At 40.4% G+C, this 23,643-nt stretch overlaps 3 protein-coding genes and 2 long non-coding RNA genes across 10 annotated transcripts in view; 4 read left to right on the forward strand and 1 right to left on the reverse strand.

Moving 5' to 3' along the window:
- Positions 1-23,643, forward strand: part of LOC137198964 (uncharacterized) — a 131,286-nt gene that overhangs the window by 34,469 nt on the left and 73,174 nt on the right. The window lies entirely within an intron of this gene.
- Positions 1,328-7,748, forward strand: mllt11 (MLLT11 transcription factor 7 cofactor). The gene is made up of 3 exons (XM_067612991.1): positions 1,328-1,460; positions 6,658-6,833; positions 7,090-7,748. Exons 2-3 carry the CDS (start codon positions 6,666-6,668, stop codon positions 7,180-7,182), a joined length of 261 nt encoding a protein of 86 aa, XP_067469092.1. The 5' UTR covers positions 1,328-1,460; positions 6,658-6,665; the 3' UTR covers positions 7,183-7,748.
- LOC137198957 (uncharacterized) lies at positions 8,099-11,663 on the reverse strand. The gene is made up of 2 exons (XR_010931703.1): positions 11,525-11,663; positions 8,099-8,450 (listed from the first exon to the last, which is right to left on the reverse strand). It is a non-coding gene; the product is annotated as an uncharacterized lncRNA (long non-coding RNA).
- gabpb2a (GA binding protein transcription factor subunit beta 2a) lies at positions 9,927-20,498 on the forward strand. Of its 3 annotated transcripts, none has more exons than XM_067612942.1 (8): positions 9,927-10,082; positions 13,479-13,586; positions 13,695-13,862; positions 14,697-14,891; positions 15,181-15,364; positions 16,036-16,212; positions 16,345-16,463; positions 17,805-20,498. In XM_067612942.1, the coding sequence occupies exons 2-8, from the start codon at positions 13,479-13,481 to the stop codon at positions 18,147-18,149; spliced, it is 1,296 nt and encodes a 431-aa protein (XP_067469043.1). In that variant the 5' UTR covers positions 9,927-10,082; the 3' UTR covers positions 18,150-20,498. The 3 variants fall into 3 exon arrangements, with proteins under 3 accessions (XP_067469043.1, XP_067469044.1, XP_067469045.1); XM_067612943.1 differs by lacking the exon at positions 9,927-10,082 and adding an exon at positions 11,438-11,645; XM_067612944.1 differs by lacking the exon at positions 9,927-10,082 and adding an exon at positions 11,855-12,535.
- Positions 21,792-23,643, forward strand: part of anp32e (acidic (leucine-rich) nuclear phosphoprotein 32 family, member E) — an 11,670-nt gene continuing 9,818 nt past the window's right edge. For all 4 annotated transcript variants that reach the window (XM_067612971.1, XM_067612972.1, XM_067612973.1 and 1 more), the window contains exon 1: positions 21,792-21,968. In XM_067612971.1, coding sequence (XP_067469072.1) covers positions 21,915-21,968 — 54 coding nt within the window. In that variant the 5' untranslated portion in view covers positions 21,792-21,914. The remainder of the gene's footprint in view (positions 21,969-23,643) is intronic.

Genomic DNA, 23,643 nt, shown 5'->3' on the forward strand with positions numbered 1-23,643 from the left:
CAAACACGCTGGTGCAAAGAAACGACAAAAGTCATCTATAATACAGAATATATTGTATATGTAGTAAAATGTTTAATAATATGTAGATTAGACTCCTTAAAACAACACAATATGTTTACTTGTGAGCTCTTGTCACTGGTTTGTTGGTTATTGAGATCCAGTCAGGATTTCATTTTCTCTGTTTGAATCATTTTTAGGCTGAAAAGGATGAAAGAAAAAAAAAAAAAAAAGATTATAGAAACGTCTGAAAAAATAAATGTAATTTTGTATTTTTTTGTTTTCAGCACCACTGCTGCTAATAACAATAATGTATATTAAAATAATATAAAATTGACATTATTTTAAAAATAAATATAATGATTGTTGAATGTAAACTTTCAGGTATTAAAAATATGGATTCACTAAAACACAATAAATATTAAAGGAAAAAAAAGAAGATTAATGTGATCAATTTCCCCCAAATGTATACAAATGTTTCCAGTTTCAGATGTTGATCAGAAACTTTTCTTTCTATTTTGTTTTTACATTAATCAGTGAAACTCGGTGGTAGAAGTACTCAGATATATTACTGCAGTAAAAGTACCAATACTACAATGTTAGAGCAGCATGTTACTGTTGTAGCTGCTGGAGGTGGAGCTAGTTTACACTACTTTATATACAGTTAGCTAGTTTAGTCCAGTGGTTCCCAACCTAGGGGTGGGGCCCCTCCAAAGGGTCAGCAGATAAATCTGAGGGGTGGTGAGATGATTAATGGGAGAGGAAAGAAGAAAAAACAAAGTTCTGATACACAAATCTGTTTTCAGTTTTTGGACTTTTTCTCTAATCTTTGATTTTTGCTGAAATATTGGATCATTTGAACATTTATTGAAATGAAAGCATGTGAGAAGTTTAGAGGGAAAAATCACTATTTGGTGGAGCTGTTAACAACTCATAGACATGTGAAATGTGACCCCGACTACACACTGCTTTTTGTAAGACGTCAAAAGACAAAAAGGTTGGAAACCACTGGTTTCATCTTTAACAATGTGTTGTATTTTAAAAGCTTGTTATATTATCCATTGTGTCAAATCTTCATCTGAAAAGTAACTAAAGCTGTCAAATAAATGTAGTGGAGTAGAAAGTACAATATTTCCCTCTGAAACGTAGAAAGTAGCATCACATGGAAATACTCAAGGAGAATACCTTTAAGTACGTGAGTAAATGTACTAGTTACTTTCCACCACCGGTGAAAATGTCAACTGAGCAGAAAACTTAAAGAAAACTTTCTAAAAAAAAGAAAAAAAGAAAGAAAAAGGAAATCATGATGTTCTTATCTTTTATGTTGAAAGGGTAACAGGAAGTGTTGGTGTTATACAGGTGAGCTTGACGCAGCCGCAGAGCTCATTTAACCTGCAGCATCTGAACCGTCCGCTTCAGAAACCAGCAGAGGAACAAAGAGGAGAAACAACAGAAACAAACAGGTCAGAACTGATTTATTCTCTGCGATATTTTCTCTGTTTCATCTTTGTTTGATTCATTAAAACTGGAGATGAACCTGCAGACTAAAACATTTAAAGATGATGTACGATAAAAAAAAACAAAAAAAAAATTAAAAAAAAAACAACACCGTCAAAATCCGAATGTTCGGCTCCGGTACTGTGATAAATGTCAGTAATTCATCGTGTAAACTGGTTTTAATGGGCTGCATCACTGAGCCTGAACACTGGGCCAACGCCCCAGTTCTCCCAGATCATGTCCGGATTCATCCATCAATTAAACCATCAGATCAATTAGAAACATCAGACACAAGCAGACATGTTGGCGACGCTTTTTAATCAGATTAAACATCGTTATTTGTCAGCGGTATAAAAGGCGGAGAGAATCCGGCGGTTCTGTTGCAGCAGGTGAAATCCTCCATATGAGGCTGCTGAGTCACCGACATGTGAAGGTTTATTTCAGTCTGCAGTGACATGATGACCCCGATTCACTTATAGACTCACAGAATCCAGCCACAATAAAAATATCTCTAATCTAATCTATCTAAAATAACTTCCCAGAGACACCGTCTGAAATATAATACACACATCTAGAAATACAGGATCTATAATATCTATAATATCTATAAATACAGGATCTATAATATCTATAAATACAGTATCTATAAATCTATAATATCTATAATATCTATAAATACAGGATCTATAATATCTATAAATACAGTATCTATAAATCTATAATATCTATAATATCTATAAATACAGTATCTATAAATCTATAATATCTATAAATACAGTATCTATAAATCTATAATATCTATAATATCTATAAATACAGTATCTATAAATCTATAATATCTATAATATCTATAAATACAGTATCTATAAATCTATAATATCTATAATATCTATAAATACAGTATCTATAAATCTATAAAACTATAAATACAGGCTCCTCCTCACTAAATGTCTGAATATATATGATGTTCATTTTGTTTTGGGGCAACAAATGATGATTTTCATTATCAAACAACCTTTAAAGTTATTTTTTTCAACTAGAAAAATGTTCAGACTAAAGTTAAATTATGTTCGCTGACGTTGAAAGTTTCAAACACCTGAAACACGTGTGAAGATGTTAAAGATGTCGGAGCTGCAGTGAAAGCAGTTGAAGTGTCAGTTAACATTAAAATGTGTAAAAACAACCAGACTTATGTTATATGTTGTGTTCTTATATTATCTCAAATGTTTCCAACAGTGTTCAAACAGAGAAATCTGTCATTTTAAAGAAGGTTCGTTTCATTTGGTCGCCTGTCAGCGCCGTCGCTAACGCATGCGTCAGAAACTGTCATAAATTGACTTTTTATCCAGTTTTAAACCACATTTTTACAACAGACTGTTTACATCTTGGTTGTTTTTAACTCTATCTTATAACTGGATGAAGGATTTTAGTCATCAAATGTCTGGACTTTAAGTTATCAGAAAAACAAAACTGAGCAAACGTTAGCGGCCGCTCGGCTAACGGCCGCTCGGCTAACGGCCGCTCGGCTAGCAGCCGCTCGGCTAGCAGCAGCTCCAGACGTCCTGTGTCCACCAGGCGTCACAGAAACACTGATCTTTAACATGAAACTACTTTATTACTTATTTATTTATTTATTTATTTTCAACTCTTAGTAAAAACATCCTGAACGATGAACACTGATGTTAGTTGTAGTTGTTGAAGGTGAACTGTGAGCTGATGTACATTTAAGAATATTTATTAACTTATATTTGGGCGGCAAATACAGCGACTAGTTCTTTAACTATCTCTGCCTGTTGTTATTAATTTCTTAATAATCTGTCAGTTGTATTTGTTTGTTTGTTATGTTGTTGCTTTCACTGATGTTTGTTGTAAAGTATTTTTATGTGATAAAACACTTTAAATAAATGTTAAATAAATGTTGACTAATGAATCTAAATACAGTTTTTTATAAAACCATTTGAATAATATGAAACAGAAAAACAGACATTAAAGTCTTACAGCAGAGAATTTAATGATGCATCTAATATTTAAACTGATAAGTTTTCTGTTGATTAACTCATTGATTAACTCATTGATTAACTCATTGATTAATTGATCATAATAAAGGGTGAAGTTCAGTTAACCTCAAATATTCACCGTCTGTTATTTCAGTTAAAACAACAGAATAAAACAAACAGGATGATTTTCATGAACATAAACTGAAAGCAGCGTCTGTCTGGAAGAAAAGAAAACTAGAAAACTAAAAACTGTTGTTTTGATTTTTATCATTAATGTCGAGTAAACAGAGCTGAGAGGCATTCAGGGCCTGTTGGAGTTTCCAGCTGTCAATAGTTGTGATTCAATCAGGTTTCAGCAGACGAGACTTTGACTCATCCGATGGATTTTCATTAACACTGACGACACTTTGACACAGGTATTGATCAGCTATTGATCAGATATTTAGTCTGAGTTTAGATCAGAACGGAAGCTTTTCTTGTGCTGCAGATCAAATTTAACTTTAAATTTAATAATTTAACACTGAAATACGTCTGTTTGACCTCCGTCTTCACCTTTCTCACAAACATGCCAATAAATCATAGAAGATATTTTTGATTTAAGTAACTTTTGTCAAAAAATAAACTAATTTATAGTTGATTTGTACAGTTGAAAACTGATCAAACTGTACATTTCCAGCTGTCACTGGTTCTGATGTGATTTTTTTACTGGTAACACTGGAGTATCTGATGCAGTACTGAGATTCCTGCTGTGCAGTCAAGTCTGTGTTTCTGTCTGTTGAAGCAGCAGAAACTAAAAATAAAACCAAAACAAGGTTTCAAATAAACTGAAGCTGCTTCACTGACTTTACTGATGTTTAAAAAGAACCAAATAAACTAAATATCTAACTTATAATTTATGTTTCTTCACATTAAGAAACTTGTCTGATCATATTTCTAAGATCAGACGTCTGTTATGTGTTTCTGTGTTTAGTTTTTACCCATCAGGCTTTGTTTCTAAATGATTGCGTCCATGTAGTGAAGCTGAATTACCAACAACACAACACAACAGGGCAGAAAATTAACTATTTAATTAACCCTTTTGATAACTGAGTTTCTACTTTTCTCTCTTTGTGTTTTGGACTGTTGGTCAGACAAAACGAGATATTTGAAGACGTCCGCAGGAACGAGACAGTTGGACGTTAGAAATGTTCTTCAGTACAGAGTCAGAGGTTTCGATCCACAGACCGCTGTTATAAAAGAGGTCAATTATGACTCTTTCTATTATGAACTTTTGATCCCTGAAGGTTTCATGTTTGTAAAACTTTCCTTGAGCTGAAAAAAACGATTTAAAAATCTGTGACATCATCACAATGTAAAGTCTGTGGGCTGAGCGGGAACTTGTGGGCGGGGCCAGCGGGGGAACCGACGCGACATGGAAGCAAACCCAGAAGATGGAAACCTGTTTTGGCGAATGCGCCTGGCGAGCAGTTCTTACTGGACTGACTGGGCGCCGTTTTTGATATCTGGCTCTTATAATACGTCCATGTGGAAACCTGGTACCTACATTACCCACAATGCACCTGGAGATTGTGGTGTGTCATCATTGAATGTATATAAATATGGACGTCATGGCGGCGTCCCCCTGCTGGCTGCTGCAGTACAGGTCATAAGCCCCGCCCCCTCCATGTCAGCGGATGGGACATGAACCAATCAAAGTTCACGTCAAATAAATTTCTCCCAAAGATGTTTTCTGTCATTTCAGGTCGTTCTTATCACGCTGATGTTTGTCCAAGTTCTCATTTTTCTGATAAGTTTGTCTTTAATTAGTTATTTGATGATATAAAAAGGGGGTGTGATGTCATGATTGACAGCTGTGACAGCCGCTCTCAAACCTCCGTCAGGCAGCGGGTCGACTGAGGGGGCGTGTCCTATGGGCCGTCATCCTGCCACCCGACTCTATCTATCAATCAATCAATCAATCAATCAATTTTTATTTATATAGCACCAAATCACAACAAAAGTCATCTCAGGGCTGTTTTCACATAGAGCAGGTCCAGACTGAACTCTTTAATCTACAGAGACCCAACAATCCTCCATGAGCAGCAGCAGGAACAACTCCCCTTTAACGGGTCGAAACCTCAAACAGAACCAGACTCTTGGTGGACGCCATCTGCTTTGACTGGTTGGGTTGAGAGAGAGAAAGAGGGGGGGGGCAGAATAACAACAATCATAAAGAAACAGTCAGGGAAGGACGCCAACAGGACTGTGAAGGACCGCAAAGGCTCGGCCCAGAACCCAGGGTTCCCTGAGAGATGAGAAAGCACAAAAAACTCTGGGAAAGAAGCAAAGTTAGTGACATGCATTGATGTTACATGAATGCATACAGATGGAGAGGAGGAGGAGGAGAGAGGAGCCCAGTGCATCATGGGAAGTCCCCCAGCAGTCTAGGCCTATAGCAGCATAACTAAGGGCTGATCCAAGGCGAGCCTGGTCGGCCCTAACTACAAGCTTTATCAAAAAGGAAAGTTTTAAGCCGACTCTTAAACACAGAGAGGGTGTCTGCACCCCGGACCCAATCTGGTAGATGGTTCCACAGGAGAGGAGCCTGATAGCTGAAGGCTCTGCCTCCCATTCTACTTTTAAAGACTGTAGGAACCACCAGTAAGCTGCATACTGGGAGCGCAGTGTTCTAGTGGGATAATACGGTATTATGAGCTCTTCAAGATATGATGGTGTCTGACCATTAAGGGCTTTGTTAGTTAGGAGAAGGATTTTAAATTCTATTCTAGATTTTACAGGAAGCCAATGTAGTGAAGCTAAAATGGGAGAAATGTGATCTCTTTTTCTAGTTTTAGTCAGAACCCGTGCAGCTGCATTCTGGACCAGCTGGAGAGTCTTTAGAGACTTGTTAGAGCAACCTGATAATAAGGAATTACAATAATCCAGCCTAGAAGTAACAAATGCGTGAACTAGTTTTTCTGCATCTTTTTGGGACAGGACGTGCCTAATGACATCACACAAGCAAGATGGCCGCTCCTGGAAAGACAACATTTGGCTTCACTGTTGCATAGCGGCAGGAAGTGGAGACGCGTCGTCCATACGCACCCCCAGAATGTCCCACGCTGTGACATCATCAGCTTTATATTATTGCAGTTCATCTTTTAAATGTTTTTTTTTTTTATTTCAGGCTCAAACATGATGGAGAAGTCAAACAGCCAATACGACTCCTTCCTCTTCTGGAGGCAGCCAATCCCGGCCCTGGATCTGTCAGAGCTGGAGGACCTGGGTTTGATTGACACTCAGACAGCCAATAGCAGCAAAGGAAAAGACAAGATGTTCAAACTGAGGAGTCAAGATGAAGAGGTGAGACTTTAAAACGTCCTCAAGTTTCTAATGTGTCTGAAACCAACAGTCTGAATGAACACTGAAACCTTCTGTACAAAAATGTATTAAATGTTTATCTGAAGCTAATATGAAGCTTCAGCGTCCAAATGAGTCAAATCAAGTAGATATCTTTCAACGTTACAGTCTGTCACAATGATTACAGACACCTGACTGCTGGTTTAACTGGAAACACTGAACTGGTCCTTTAATATGAAGCCTGTGTGTCTCCCTGCAGGAGGAGTTGTCTGAGTTCTCCTCCTTTAACTACTGGAGAGCTCCCATCGTTGACGTGGACGCTCTGCTGGCCGACCTCAACCTGCTGCTCTGAAACACACCGTCACCTGACCTCTGACCCCAGATCAGCCTCACCTGTCTGTCCCGACCTCTCACCTTCTTACTCTAAACAAACATGAAAACTGAACATTGAAGTGTTTTTGTTTCTGCATGTCACATGACCTCAGGCTGATTTTAAACTGGTTTTCAAATCTCTAATCTGAGTTTACACTGGAAGAAGAAACTAAATCTGATCTGAGTGAAGATTTAAACTGATGAGACTGTCTGGAAACCTTTCAGTGTTTTAATATGTTGTCTTGTATGTAAATCAAGTGGACAAAATGTCCCAAATGTCACTTTATAAATTAAGTTTTGATCAGAAATGTTTCCATTAACTGAGTTTTAATTTGTGAAGAAATGTTTCTTCTGTTTCCATCTGTGCCTTTTTTCTTTCTTTTGTCCTGAGCTGCTTTTTGTTAACGTTGATCCTGTTTAATTTATTTCTCTGCTGCTGAGTTGAGTTTCACTGAGCGGGCCTCAAACTGAAGCCACCGGAAGACAACAGTTCATCTCATCCTGTCAGAATGTGCTGAACACTCGTCAATAAAAGACAAAAATCTCCTTTTCCTTGTTTGAAATGTCTCATGTTTTACCTCAAATAACCTCCACTGAACAGATTTAAAAATATGTAAATAGATGCACATTTCCACTGACCGTCTCTGGGACTTTTTTTAGATCTGCAACGAGTCAATCATCAGTTTTATGTTAGAAAAAATGCCCCAAAATGTGCAGATTTCAGCTTCTCAGATGTGATTTAATGCTTTTCTTTGTCTACGTGACCAGAAACTGAACATGTTTGAGTTTTGGATTGTTGGTCAGAAAAAATAAGACGCCTGAAGGCATCATCATTCACTCTGAGAGAATCTAAAACAGCACTCCAGTTATAAATCAGCCAAAAGAATCAACACGTTAATGTATTTATTCAAACAACACCAACCAATAGAAAACAGTTCCACCCACAACGGTGAGATATTAACATCCAGACACAGCGAGGCCTCGTTAGCAGACAACAGGTCGTTGTAAATTCACGGGGACTTTGTGTGTAAAAATGTGTCTGAATGATGTTTCCAGTCATAAATAAATAAATAAATAAATAAATATTCTCAGCCTCTTTATGAACCTTCTTATCTTCATAAATGACATCAGATGATTCAACCAGTGACATTTAACAGAGGAGTGATGGAGGCTCCTCCAGCCTCCACCACACGTCTCAGGATCATCAGGTTCTGTCCAAAGCATCATGGGAGTTGTAGTTGTTGAATACTAAAAGCAAAATAAATGTTATTTTTGTGTGTAAGAGTAAATAAATATTACAGCAGTTTATTTTTGATAGACAACATCTTGGTTCAGTTGGACAAATGAAACTTCATCTGTGATATTTTTTTTAAATAAATCTTTATTTGTATTCAAACAACGTTCAGCATGGACATTTTTTTTTTTATGTTGATACAAAATACTGAACAGAATCTGACAACTTAATGAGTTAAAACATAAAAAACAAAGAATCATTTTAAGAATCCTTTTACAACAATCTGTTAGCCACAGAAAATATAACAAAAATAAAACCAAAGATATGAAGATACAATCAAAATTAAAGAAAATGTAACAGTTTTAGACAGTTTTTTAAAAAAATATTAGCAAATATTCAGCTTTTGTTTTTGGAGTATTGTTCACTTTTTCTTCCATTTTGAGTTAAAAAGTAAATTAATTTACAAATATATTAAACACTAAAGGTTGGCTGTATGGTAAATATTTCACCAATAAAATGATTTTATTCAATACAAACTCATCAGTTTGTCCTTAACAATGAATACTAATTCAATATTTTTAAATATCTTTAGTATGAAGTCAGTTTGAAATGTTTAACCAAGTTTTTCCAAGTGTAAAAAAAACCTTAGTAATGAGGTCTGTATTCAATTTGTTTTATTTTATTAAACTAATCGTTTGGGTTTTTATTATAGTTACATTACAGACTGAATAACATCATTCATGCATCTCTCTGTCAATGAGATTATTTTTGTGAGAAAGTGTTAAATCACCAGAACTGATCTGAACTGGTGTCACCATCAGGATTCCAGTAACTGCAAGGCATGCTGGGTATGCAGGCCCGCCAAAGGCCTCTCCCAACTTAGCAAACTAAATAAATTAAATAGATTTAACAGTTTCATACTGCGTACTACTATGGAAAGCAGTATGCAGTATGTAGTAGGTTGTTCTGAATAAAGTGTTTCATCACATTGATGCAAAAATCACATTGAAAAACCATCAATTTCTGCCATAAAACGGTCCCGTTCTCTCTGAATATATCCTCCTATCAGCCCTGGGTGTTTTTATATTTAGAGATTCACAGACATGTCAGTTATTTAAATTTTAAATTATATTTGAATGAGTGTAAAAAAAAAGGTGTATTTCAGCTTTCATGTGTTCTTAAGACTCGGTTTAAATATTCTTACTGTAGATTCAGTTCATCACGTCGGGATTTCGTGTTTAAATGAAACGTTATTATGGCGCCAACATCTGTATTTAATTCTTGTTTTCAGTAGTTTCAGAAACACTTGAAGCTTCTGTAAAGAACAACATGGCGGACTGCGCCTGTGCTAACAGCTGATCTGAGGCCAGCTCGTGCTCGGCGGGTGATGACGTCACACTGTGACTCTGCGGTTCAGACTGGCCTGAGGTCAGTTCGCGGGGTTCTCAGAGAGCCCGCCCACAGGGAGGTTAACGCTGCGGCTTCCAGCTCCGGTGCAGCGGGGCAGCCATATTTGAACCAGATAAAACACTAAAATAACACTTTTTAAAATCACTCTCGGCGGGTGAACACTTGCCCAAGTTTGATTTGCGTCAGGAGACGTAACCTCGCGTGCCGAACAGGCGGGAAATCTACGAGAGAAAAAGGTAAAACGCTTAAATCTAACCTGCTAACAGTCTGCATGCTAACGGCTAACACAGCTAGCTGCTAAACACTAGCGTCAAGTTCCACACAGTGACGCCCACACTTCCTGTCAGGACTTTCAACATAAAAAGGTTTTAGTGATTCCAGATGAATGATCCCAGACAAGCTGTAATTTAAACACTTTTGCTTAACAACAAAATTGCTTAAACTTTTCATTTTACACAACACTAATATTTTGGTCTCATAATATATCAGCGAGACACATTTCATTATTATATGATATATGTTTGATTATTTAATGTCATTTTCATTCATGAGCCTTCCTAAAAATGTTTTAATATCAGAAAATATCCTTATTGTTAATTTCAACCATGTCACCCTGTCCAATTAAATTCAGGCCTGAAAGGATTAATCAATCATCCCACTGATGAACAATGAATCAGCAACAATTGCTTACTTGTTTTATGTCCCTTTGGAAGAATAAAGCCTAAAAGAAATATTTACTGGTTCTACCTTCTCAGATGGAGTTTATCCAGTTTTTATTCTGTCTCCCGTGATAATAAACTCATTTGTGGGTTTGTGATCCTTGGTTGGACAAAACATGCAATTTAAATAACAACTTGGGCTAAGAGTATTATTTTCTGTCATGTAATATAGTAATTACTCAGCTATTTGGAAAAAATAATTGGCATATTAATTGATAGTGATGATAGTTGCAGCTTTCAGGTTTTATTTGTACATGCAAACCTGTCTTCTCTTTTGTACATGAAGTATATTTCAGCATTAGCTTTAATGAGCTTTTATGTTTATGCTTACAAAGAATTTGACTGCAGTTTCTAGTGGCTCAATGTGCTGATACACAACAATGTTCAGAAGACACATACAGCCAAAACAAGGACAACAAAGCTGAACTGAGATATGTAAACATAAACATATGACTATAATGTACAAACAAATAGGTGATGAAAAATAAATATATACATATATCTTGAAACTAATGGAAAAGAACTTAAAATATGGGCCAGACAGTTGCTGTAGGCTGTAAACAAAGATAAAAGTAGTGCAAAGGTGTGTTCAGAGAACAGCAATATTCCAATTTACACAATGTCATGACGTTACTCTGCACTACTGGAAATATTTTATTCATCCTAATAGCAACATGGATCCTCTTACACTATAGATTTGATCAGATTATATTAATCAGATTATCTTGTAATGTTTTGCTTCTAAAAGTTTAGATCTCATATATTTGATAGTTGATACTTTTTATACGCTCTTATTTTGAAGACTGCACCCACAACATCCGGGCGCGTGCCCGCCGCAGCTCGCTAACTTGCAGCAGTAAACAACCCGGAGGAGCCCGACATGCTGCTGAGGCGCCTAATGTGCATGTTTTGCACACTGTGAATACAAGTGTGCACATTATTGATCAGTCCGTACTCACCGCAGAGCGATAACCGCACAGACCCGCATCACGCGGAGCGGTTTGTGCTATTTAGCCGGCTAGCTTGCTAACGACTAGCACAGAGCGGCGCCCCGGCTGGATCCTCACGAACCTGGACGCAGTAAGTAGCAGCTCCGCCGGCCTTCGGTGAAATAAAACGCCATTTTCTCCGCCTTCACATGTTTACCGGGCACAAAGATTAACGGAGACACCTGAGAAGCACGAGACAGACCTCAGAAAGCGGGTTGACGGCGCGCGCCTGCAGAAAGATAGGTAACCGGATGTGGAAGTAGTTTTTTCTCCGCGTGTAAAATAGGAAATTTCTGTGTGACTTCCTCCGGAAAACCAACAACTTAATATCAAACAGTTTCCTGTCGGTGTAACTGTAAATGTTTGGGTGCGGGAGGTGTTGTTTGAAGTAGCGGCGGCGGTTAATAACCCCGCGGAGAGGACGTGGGGGACGCGGCACATGGCGGACTGTTTTCTGCCCGTGAAGGCGCGTAAAATGGCTCCTCGGCCGCGGAGAGAAAAGCTTCGTCTTTCCCCGCTGTGTCGCAATCACAGCCACTGTAAACCACACGGGTTCCATTATCGGACAGCGTGTCGTGCTAACGTGGCTAGCTTCGGCCACCTTCCCGATAAAAAAATAAATCATTGTCTCCATTAGAACCACAAACAAACAGCCCACACTAGCGTTATATGTTCAAAAACAAGTTACTGCTTCTACTTGTGAGATTATTTTTGTTTAGTTTCATCTTGCGAAACCCCCCGAAACACTGACTCCATTATCGGACACACATCGATTAAGTTGTTCAACTTCTTGAAGTCACGTTTACGAAGAGACACTTTAAGTATTTTTCACGAGAAGTTGCCATATTTTCTATCAGACAGTCCTAATTAAAATATGCAGTCTTTCCATCACTGTTTTAGTCAGACTAGTTAAGATACATACGGGGACGTGTCCGATAATGGACACGTAGCCGTTAGCTTCTTCTAACCAGCGCAGTGACGGTGAGTCTGTGGAAAGACGCTAACTGTTTCTCCATTATGGAAAATATTTACTGGAAACTTTTTTGTTTGGATCTCCAGACATTATGTGTCTGTATTGTGAAGTGTTTTCACATCCTCACAAATATAATATAATATAATATAATATAATATAATATAATATAATGTAATGTAATGTATAAACATAAAATAACGGAGAAATCCAAAGAAGTTAAATGCTGTAAACAAACATGCAGGTTGATTAAAGCTTGATAATCGTGAAAACGTGTAATTAGTCAAATAAATGCAGCAGCTGTGCAGCTGTATGTATCTGGTATTTTTTAAAGTTAAACTTTTATTCCTCCAGTTGTTTTGTGATATCAGGGCATTATTTATTATTAATCAGTCTTCTAATCAGGATGATGGATCGTCTGTGATTAGAACATGAATACTAGTTTGTTACTAAACAGAAATAAACATCTATAAAAACAGTAGTTTGGTAAATTTCTGATGCAGTTTACACAGAAATGTAAAACACTATATTAAGGTGAAACTAAACTCTCAGCAGCTCTTTTATTGTGTCCTGATATTTTGTTTGTTCATCAGGGTTTTTTTAAATATGATGATTATGTACCTGACACTTTAAGTTATTTCAAATGATTTTTAGTAATTTCTTTCTTTCTTTTTTTACAAAGTTGCATCTAATAAAGTTTTTTTCTGACTTTTTGTGACGTATGATGTGATATTGATGTTGATTGTCGTACAAGATGAAGACGAATTTCTATTTTTGTGCAACAAATGAGGACAATAAAGTTATTTAGACTTATTTACCGTTTCCATAAGTAAGTGGATGAGAAGACAAACTGTTAGAGTCGTTCATCAGCAGCTGACTGGATACTGGTTAGTGAGGTGTATCCTGTCTGAACTGGTCTCTGAACTGGTTTCTGAACTGGTCTGTGTGTGTCAGATGTCGCTGGTGGACCTCGGGAAGCGTCTGCTGGAAGCGGCTCGTAAAGGTCAGGACGATGAGGTCAGAAACCTGATGGCCAACGGAGCTCCGTTCACCACCGACTGGGTGAGACTCTGCAGCTTCAGTCTGCTCCTTACTGTGCATGTAAACAACAAACAACAACAACAACAAACCAGCGTTTATTAATAAAACATCTGTGTGTGTGTCCTGCAGCTGGGGACGTCCCCGCTCCACCTGGCCGCTCAGCACGGCCATTACTCCACCGCAGACGTCCTGCTGCGAGCCGGCGTCAGCAGAGACGCTCGCACCAAGGTGGACCGAACGCCGCTGCACATGGCGGCCGCCGAGGGACACACCGTCATCGTGGAGCTGCTGGTCCGAGTAAGAACCAGTCAGGGTTTATACTGGCTTCAGTCTTTATTTATTGTTTATTTAGTGTGATTTCATTTACTTTAGTTGCTTTTATTTGATCAGGACTGTGAGTCTCGAGTGTAACTGTGACCTCTGAACCCTCCAAACTGTCAGTTTACGTCAGTTTTTAAAGCTGCTGATGAAACTAAAGCTTCTTTCTTTGTTAAAGGTTTCACAACAAGCTGCTTTCATCTTATTACAGATTATTCAGTTTGAACTGGAACGTTTTGACTTTACAACAACGACTTATCCTGTTAAAACAAGATTTGTGTTATTTAACATGAGAAATGTGTCACGTAGGACTCAGAAGATCAGGTCTTAAAGTCCCAGATTCTGTTCAGGACCTTAAACGAATCAGTTATTGTTTAATTGTTTAATTGATTAATCTGCATCTGCTCCTGATTAACGAGTCATTAGTTATATTATTGGGATTGATCGTTATATAAAACCAGGAAGTAATGAATTAAATAAATTAACATTTATTCATCATCACTAATGGTTATTTGTATCTTTCATATTTTAACTGTGAAACGTTATTAATTTACATTCTGTGTGATATTAAAAGTCTAAATTTAACCTGCAGAGATCCCATCGAGGTTTTTATAATAAAATATGAATCAAACGTTGAGTGTTTATTGATCACAGATCAGCTGGTGCTGAACAGACCAGATACTGACGTCATGTTTTAGTCGTTAAACACGCTGACGTTGGTGGTGACTCGTTTTGTCTGAAGTAACGTCTGCAGCGGTGAGCCGACTGAAAGTCCCGGACGAGTTTGACGTGAATCCTGTTTGTTCTTTTCAGAGCGGCGCCGACATCAACGCCAAAGACATGCTGAAGATGACGGCGCTGCACTGGGCGGCGCAGCACGGTCACCACGGCGTCGCAGAGACCCTCATCAAACACGGAGCCGACGTGCACGCGCTCAGTAAGTTCGACAAGACGCCGTTCGACATCGCCGTCGACATCCAGAACACCGAGCTGATGCTGCTGCTGCAGGTGAGAGGACGGCCGTGGTTTGACCTCTGACCTCTGACTGTTTGTTAGAGACTGAAATGATGTTTAAAGAAAACAGTTTAGATTTCAGCATTAATGAACAGATGGAAACGTTTTCATCTTTACTGGGATTTAAAGTTTCCAGTTGTGTCATGTCAGATACTGAACCCCAAACGAGTGAACATACACGTCAGACAGAACCAGTCAGATACTTTATATCTTCATAAAGACGACTCGGCATCATCTGCAACATGTTGTTGTTGTTGTTGTTGTTGTTTACGTGTGTGTGCAGGAGGGCATGCAGAACCAGGTCAACATGAACCAGGTCAACATGAACCAGGTCAACATGAACCAGGTGAGTATGAACGTGGAGTCCAGCACCACCACCAACCAGCCACAGTTCATCATCCAGGGAATCCCCGCCATCCAGGGGGGCGTGGTCAACCTGGCCGAGCTGCTCAACAAGGCCAACGCAGGTGTGAACGCACGCACGCACACACACACACACACATACACACACACCTTCAGTCACTCTCTCACCCCTATATTCCACCGGGCGCGCCGCGTCCCGGCTCCGACGCGGCTGCCGGAGCTGAACGCGGCCGCTCTAGTCAATGTATCCGTTTCCACCGGGCACGCTGCGGCACGTTTCAGAAGCGTCCACATCAAGCAGCACAGATCCAGCTGGGCAGGAAGTCAGACAAATATAAATCAGTCAAAATAAAACACCCGGTGCAGACTCCTGGTCGCATATCAACTATAAACGCAATTAAATCAGACAAATAAAGAAACCGTTTAACTACGTAGCCTAATTAACCACAGCAGAAGCACAAAGATCAAAGAAAATGACCAAATCAACGAAAGCTGAGTTCACAAAGTTGAGCAGTTTAGTTGCCCTGCTACTGCAGTAATTACGGTAGCCGTAAGGGACTATCAGCTTTGACCAGGCTGCTGTAATTACTGTAGTAGGAGTGCAACTGACTTTAAACGGCGGAAAGCTTCCCCGCAGTGAAAACACGCTTCTGACACGCTCCCGGTGGAATAGGGCGCCGTGCAGAAGACGGAGCCGGAACGCGGCGCACACGCGCCCGGTGGAATCCCGGGGTTACGCTCCTGTCGAGATGTAATGTGAATGTTTGTATTTCAGGAGACTCGGAGGAAGCGATGGCTGCCAACGCTCTGGACTCCAACATCCAGCATGCCGCTGTCGTCAATGAGGGAGGTCAGAGGGTCATCACCATAGTAACAGACCAACACGGCAACCTGCAGACCACAGGAGGGATGGCACAGCCGTTCTTCGTTACCATGCAGCACGGACAGCAGAGTACGACACACACACGACACACTTATCACACAATGTTGTGTGGATGTTTTTGATGCTGACCGCTGTGTGTGTGTGTGTGTGTGTGTGTGTGTGTGTGTGTGTGTGTGTGTGTGTGTGTGTGTGTGTGTGTAGTGCTGGCGGTGCCGGCCAACACAGTGACAGAGGAGGTGGTGACGGAGGAGCCTCAGCCGCCGCCGTCCAGGAAGAGGAAGCTGGAGATGACCAACAATCACAACGACACAGGAGAGACGGTGAGACTAACCAACGTTATCAAACATTAAATGTTGCACAAGAACTAAAATAGTCTTCAGATCAGGAACTATCTGATCAACAAGACGATCAATGTGCTGGTTTTATCGGTAATGATCGGTCGATCAACAGAAAATTAATCAGCAACTATTTTGATGATCAGATAGTTTTTAGTGATCTTTAAGTAGGGATGCATGATATTGGATTTTTTGCTGATATCCGATATGTCGATATTTCCAACTCACTGTGGCCGATGCTGATATATGCTCATATTATTACCAGCTGGCTGAGGAGACTATTATACATGCAGCATAGATTGTACTAAATATGATCAATAAAGACAATATATGAAGGAAGAACTGAGGAAGACTGGAGTTCAGGAGCTCAGCATTAAACCTTTAATGAACCTGCCAAGTGGGAGCAGCAGTAGAGTTTTCATTGAGTTTATTAGACAGACAGGATTAATGTGCAGGATTTAATCTCTGGTCCACACTCCGGAGCAGAAGGTGGCGCTAATGCACCTGATACGCTGGTTGACAACCACCGTTATAAACCAAACAGAAGAAGTTTTTTGGTTTTTTTGCACAGAGTGGTACATCCTGTCAGCCGAGGTGTTTCCTATCTGTGCAGCTGAACGTAGCAGCTCCTCGACGGACTGTTTCACCCTGACGGTCCCGGTGTTTCCTCCGCAGGCTGCACTTCACTCAGCCGCCCGTCAGACCCGCTGCTTCCGGGACTCGGAGCTCCGGTTGGATCCACATGGAGAGCCGAGGCTAACGTTAGCTGGGAGGCTAGCGGAGCGTTAGCCGCAGCATGACCGGAGGGGAGCACAGCTAGCTAGCCTCCAAGCTAACGTTAGCCCCGGTTTGTTATTCAGGTTAAAGCGGGAAGAAGCAGCAGGTCTGACGGGCGGCTGAGTGAAGTGCAGCCTGCGGAGGAAACACCGGGACCGTCAGGGTGAAACAGGCGGAGGAGGAGGCGACATATCGGCCTCTTATAATCGGCAGAAATGGCCGATACCAATATTTCATTTTAGAGCTTTTATCGGCCGATACCGATGACGTGCCGATAATGTCGTCCATCCCTTTAAGTAAAAATGTGAAATGTTGCAGCTTCGTAATGATTATAGAAGCTTTTTTCTGTCCGTGACAGGAAACTGAATGTGTTTTGTGTTTTGGACTGTTGGATATTTGAAGACGTCACCTCGGGCTCTAATTTCACAATATTCTGTTTTTATAGATAAAACAAATAATCTGCAGATGAATTGATCGTTAGTTGCAGCTGTAGTTTATTGTCCTGTAAAGAGTTGTGAGACTTTAAATAAAGTTATTTTGACTTTGCAGGAGCTGTTGCAGCGGCAGCTGCAGGAGGCCAACAGGAAGGCGCAGGAGTACCGGCAGCAGCTGCTGCGTAAGGAGCAGGAGGCCGAGGAGTACCGCATCAAGCTGGAGGCCATGTCTCAGAGCCAGGCCAACAGCACCGGCGCCGCCGCCAACACCGCCGCCATGACGGCCGTCAGCCCCGAGGAGGTGGTGGGGGGCGAGGAGGACGAGGAGGAGGCGGCGGGCGTGGTGGAGGAGGAGGGAGAGATGGTGGTGCTGCAGGAGGGAGGGATCATCATGGAGGGGGAGGAGGGCCAGGTGACGCTGGTGGAGACGGGAGGAGAGACGACGGAGGTCAGCTCCTAACAGAGAGGGAGGCGAGGGAGGGGGGGGGGGCACTGACGGACATCATACACATGAACTGGAGGCGCGCTAGTTTGCTTCCCATTAACCGGAGAATGTGAGGGTGGAGCTGGGTCGGGTGTCCACCATTTTGAATCCCCCGAATGATTTGGTAACAGCGCAGAAACAAAATGGCTTCCCTGAAGAGAAAGACGGACTGAAAACAGACTAAACAGACACGATGGTGGACTTCAGTCATGCACCATTTTGAGTCCCCACTTGCTCTTTAACTGAACGCCTGCTTAAGCGGGATGCAAAATGGCTGCAGACGGCGAGACGGAGACCGCAGGAGGAGGCGGGACCTTCGCTCGAAGACACGTTTACTTTTCTTTTTTCTGTCTTTACCTGCGATCCCAAATCAAACCATTTTGCTTCCCCATCTGACTCGGAGCTCAAACTGAGGGCAGCTGGTTCACGTGACGTCGTCGTTTTAACGTTTTTCTCCTGACGTTTGTTTTGTTTCCTTTTTATTTCTGATATTTTGTTTTAGTCGTTGAGTCTTTGAACCTTCACAGCTGTTTGTCTGAAGCCTTCATCACTCTTGAGTCTTGATGATTTGGGACCATTTTGCTTCCCCAACAGAGTCCAGATGAAGAGAAGCAGCGTCTGAGAGCTACGGAAGCCCAGAAAAGCCACTTTCTCTGCTTTTTTTGTTTGTTTGTTTGTTTTTGTTTTTTGGACACTACAATAACTCTGAACTGCTTTTCCTGCTTTTTTTTATATCATGTTCTTTATTTTTGTTGTTTATAATTTTTGCTTCATCACGTTGAAGGAATTATGAAACAAAACAGTCACAGTGCAGCTGTGACGGATAAAAACTCGTCTCCTCCTCGAGCTCGTTAATGTTTAAATACAGAAAAAGTCATTTTTACTAAAATAATAATAATAATAATAATAATGACATCATCATCCTCCAACATGAATCCATCATGAAAACTTTGGTTTCATTCAGTAATTATGACGTCATGTTTTCGGGTCCAGCAGGGCTGACTGTGACTAATTACAGATGATCGTTTTCATTATCAGTTATTGATTATTATTTGAAGTTCTCGTCCCAGTTTCCTGACTTCAAAGGTTCAAATGTTTTATTTCGTCCAACAGTTTAATAAAAGTTGAGTTTAATGTGAAAAACGACAGAAAACTGAGAATCTGAGATTCACTAATCAACGACTCAGCTAATTAACGTTCTCTTGATTAACTGATCAATGAATTGACTCTTTCTGTCGTTAATAATCATCAGCTGTTTCTCCGTCTGGTCTCGACGTCCTTTAAAGTGTTTCTTCTTCGTGTTTTTATCGCTGTGACTTCTGAGTCTTAAACCGTTTTTACATCCGTTTGTCTTCGACCTGCAGCGACTGAAACCGACGGCGATCGTCTTTAGTTTCTGAGTTTCTGAGGTGAGAACGAGCAGAACTGGGAATGTTTTTGAAATCTGTGTTTTAAGAAGGTTTCAGTCATTTAAATGTTGACTCGCTGTCACTTCCTGTTTGTTTTCTGGGTTTAATTTTCTAACAGCTGAACTCGTTTATTCTGAAGTCTTGATTGTCGGAGCGTCTTTGAAAGCAACATGATGTTTAACAGCGTTTTAAAGAGGCGGAGCAGATATTTATCTTCTCATGTTGCCACTGAATCTCATTCAAGTCTTGTTTTTATTTACACAATAAACACAACTTTTTACACCTGAAGTCAAGAGAAACAAACACGACACATAAAAGAAATAATGAATAAAACCAAAAACTAATTCATGTATCTGAGTTCATTTTTAAATAAAAGATACATTTACATTCACTGCCTTTAAAATAAGATCATAGAAAATCTTTTATCCTTTTTCTAAAAATCAAAATCATAAAAAAACCTGAAAACAGACGCCTGAAGGGGAGCCGGCGAGCAGAAGAGTCATGTGACTGTTAACCTGGTTATTGTGTATGTGAGACTAAAGCTGATTAAACAGGTGAAACATTTAAACCCACCGTTTATATTTTCTCTGGTCTGGTTGAGCCCTGGTGGTCCCGCAGTGGAACAGCAGTTATTGATTATTGATATTGTCAGCTGACATGTTTGTGACCCACCTGTATCCTCCCAGCAGCCCGCTGCGTCCTCCTCCCTCCCATCACACATCCTGCGTCATTTGAGTTGAGTATGATAGTTATTTTTTATAAGCTCAGCGAAGCCAACCTTTTTCTATGTACATATAAAGTTGTATTTTTTTAACTGTACCTGACTGCTTCACCGTGATGATGATGATGATGATGATGATGATGGCTGCCTGCATTGGTAATCTGAAATATAAACACTTGTTTTTTTGAATAAGAACTTCTTTGTGATGTTTTTTTTTATGTTGAATCGACGGCGGCAAGCTGATCCTGTGATGATGATGATGATGATGATGATCTGTGGCTCAGTGATTTATTTTAATAGTGTTTGGATAATAATGGATAAAGTAATAAGATATATAACACACACAATACTCAGTAGATAGTTAGTGGATCATGAGATGATGTTTCTGCTGCTCCTTCATTCAAAACTATTTTATATTTGAAATTATACAACATATACAATTAATCCAGAGGAGACAAACATGTACAACAGACACAATACATGAAACAAAGAGAAGTGTGATTAAAAAAAATACATACATACAATATTTATAGCCTTATAGTGAGACTAAATCAATGAAACATCTTTTAAAGGAGAAAAATGAACAAAAAAGTATATTTGAATGAAGTCAAGAATATCTTTACAGTGTTGATACAAGAACAATGTCTTTTGAACTTAAAAAAAAAGATTTTATGTGAGTTCATCACTTCCTGGTATGAATGGGGTTAAAGGCTTCACCGCACTAGTTTTACTTTTATAATTCACCCTTTTTTTGGTGCACTATTTATGATTAAAAAATAATTTAAAAATATTCTTATAAAAGAAGGATTTAGTTGGTTAATTTGACCTTTAAACTTATTTGTTAGCAGGTATTTAAAGGACAAGATCCAATATTTTAACCTATATATTTATATACATTATATCAACAGTAACGTCTCAGTGTGAAATGACATCAGCTAAATTAACAGTATCGTGTTGTCAAAGTGCTCTAACAGATTTTACACTCAGCTGATTTTTACAGGTTCAACAGATGAAACAACAGGAAAAGAGAAATGAACAACAATCATTAGAATATTCATTTGGAGTTTTCATTCATTTATTTTTTTACGGTCGATCAGGTTTGATTGTTTATCCAACCAGAACCGGAGGACAAGATACGGAGCTAAGCCCCGCCCACACGTAGCTTCTAATATAACTGAGAAATTAAAACATATTTCTGAGGTTTTCTCTCTGTATTCTAACATATTTATGTATCTGCTGACGTATAAGATTGTAAAATGTGGAGATTTCGCCATTTAGGCGAAGATATAACGATTATTTTAGGCGTAACTACAGCTCCCGGCAGGCTCAAGCTGCCAGTGGCTTTTGGGATATAACCGCCCAGCTCGTGGATTATGGCCGATCAGTCCTGATTGACGTGCCCATCGTCCAATCAGAGGCGGCGCTGAAACATACGGCCAACCCTGTGGCGCGGGGGGCGGGGCCGCAGAGGAGGGGGCAGGGCGCGAGGTATCATGGAGGATCAGTAGGCAAACTGTGGCCGTCAGAGGAAAGCAGCGACCGCTCTGATCCCGGGACTTTCTCAACAGTTTACCGCCCGCTTTTTAATCACCACACACGAAATATTTCAAGATGGAGATGAAGAAGAGGATCAGTTTAGAGCTGCGGAACAGGAGCCCGGCGGAGGTGAGCGCCTTTGATTTTAACAACCTTTTAATTGTTGCCTGAAATAGCCCGGGAGGTGATGAGCGACCGGAGCCTACTGGCGGCTCCCCCTCGCTCATCACATGGAGCCCGCCTGCCGAGAGCTCCGGACCGCAAGTTTGCTTTTAAACATTCGGTGCGTTAAGTCTTAAATATCGATCATTTTATAGTTTAACCGACCGCCAGCCGCACCTCGGCTGGAAACACCGACCCCAGCGGGATGTGCACGCATCCCAGCGGCTCCGTCCGCCCCCTCCTCCTCTCCGGTGAAATCCCTTCTCATGGAGCCTCCGCGGACACTAATTATGGCATCAAAATACATCAGCTAGCACTCAATTTACGGTTCTAATCCCACCGGATCGTTTAGCACAGACGAACGGGTTTGTTATGCAATTTACAGCTGTGTGTCGTTTAAAACACCTTCACGGACTGACGACGTGCAAGTTTAACTTTTAATCAGTCACCGGCCGCTCGGAGGTTAAACGGAGAACACGACATAGTGGTGAAGAACAAATAAAGCCAAACAGACGGATGTTTAGTTTGTATCCGGCGCGGTTGTTTGTCGGTGTGCAGCGGGGTGTTTGCGGAGCTCACCGCGGGCTTTCGTCCCGGAAAACACTGCGTGTCAACCTCACAACAACGACACAGCGGCGGATGGTGCTACGTCGTTCTCTGCGAGCGGACATTTTAAGTCGCCAACGGCTCAAACTTCGACGGATTTACTTAGTTTGCAGCGATTTTATCGAACTCCGCGTCGTTAAATTGAGTTTATAAGTAAATTTGGGATCTTTTATGAGGCTTTTTGTCGGTATTTCGCTGCGACCCTGCGCGGTGGCGGACGCGGGGCGCGCGGAGGTCGGTCACAGACATTTTGAGTGCAGAGCTCGTGCTCGGTGGTAACGCGTTACCGACTTAGCGTTACAGAGATCCGATTAGCCGTCATGTCGACGGGAATTGTGTCGATGTCGACGAATATTTCTATTCCAGCAGCACAAAAACAAGCTAGCAAAGCCGCGTTACTCCGCTAACCGTTACTGTAACGAGATTACCGCGTAACGACGAGTCTTTGCATTTTGTTTAACATCGCTGTAACGAATCAAAATGGCGTTACTCGACGAGGCTTTAAAGTAAAACAGATGATACGATGGGTCACTGCCGGTTAATACCAATAAAATCAGTCAAACCTGTCAGATAATCGTCCAAACATCGACTCTGTGCCTTTTTTTTTTTTTACAGGATCGAACTTCTAAAAAGGCTTTTAGTGAGTTTTTCCTTATTGAATGGAGGATCTGAAGACAGAAGATGTACAGACTGTAAAGCCCCCTGAGGCTAATTTATGATGTTGAGATGTACAAATGAAATTAACTTGACTTAACCTGTTTAAAGCTCCTGTCAAACCTGCTTGTAATCTTAATTAAACACTCAAAATATGGTGACTGCAGTAAGAAGCCAGGGTTAGTCTGTTATTCGGATTGTGTCGTCCCTTTTTTTATAAAGCAGTCGTTTTTCAGAGCTCTCTAGTGTGTGTGTGTGTGTGTGTGTGTGTGTGTGTGTGTGTGTGTGTGTGTGTGAGTGTGTGTGTGTGAGTGTGAGTGATTAAGTTATATAACCGGACTGCCAACCGACCAGCTTCGGTTAAATAATACACACAGACTCA

This window comes from Thunnus thynnus, chromosome 15, assembly GCF_963924715.1.
Source record: "Thunnus thynnus chromosome 15, fThuThy2.1, whole genome shotgun sequence".
NCBI lineage: Eukaryota > Metazoa > Chordata > Actinopteri > Scombriformes > Scombridae > Thunnus > Thunnus thynnus.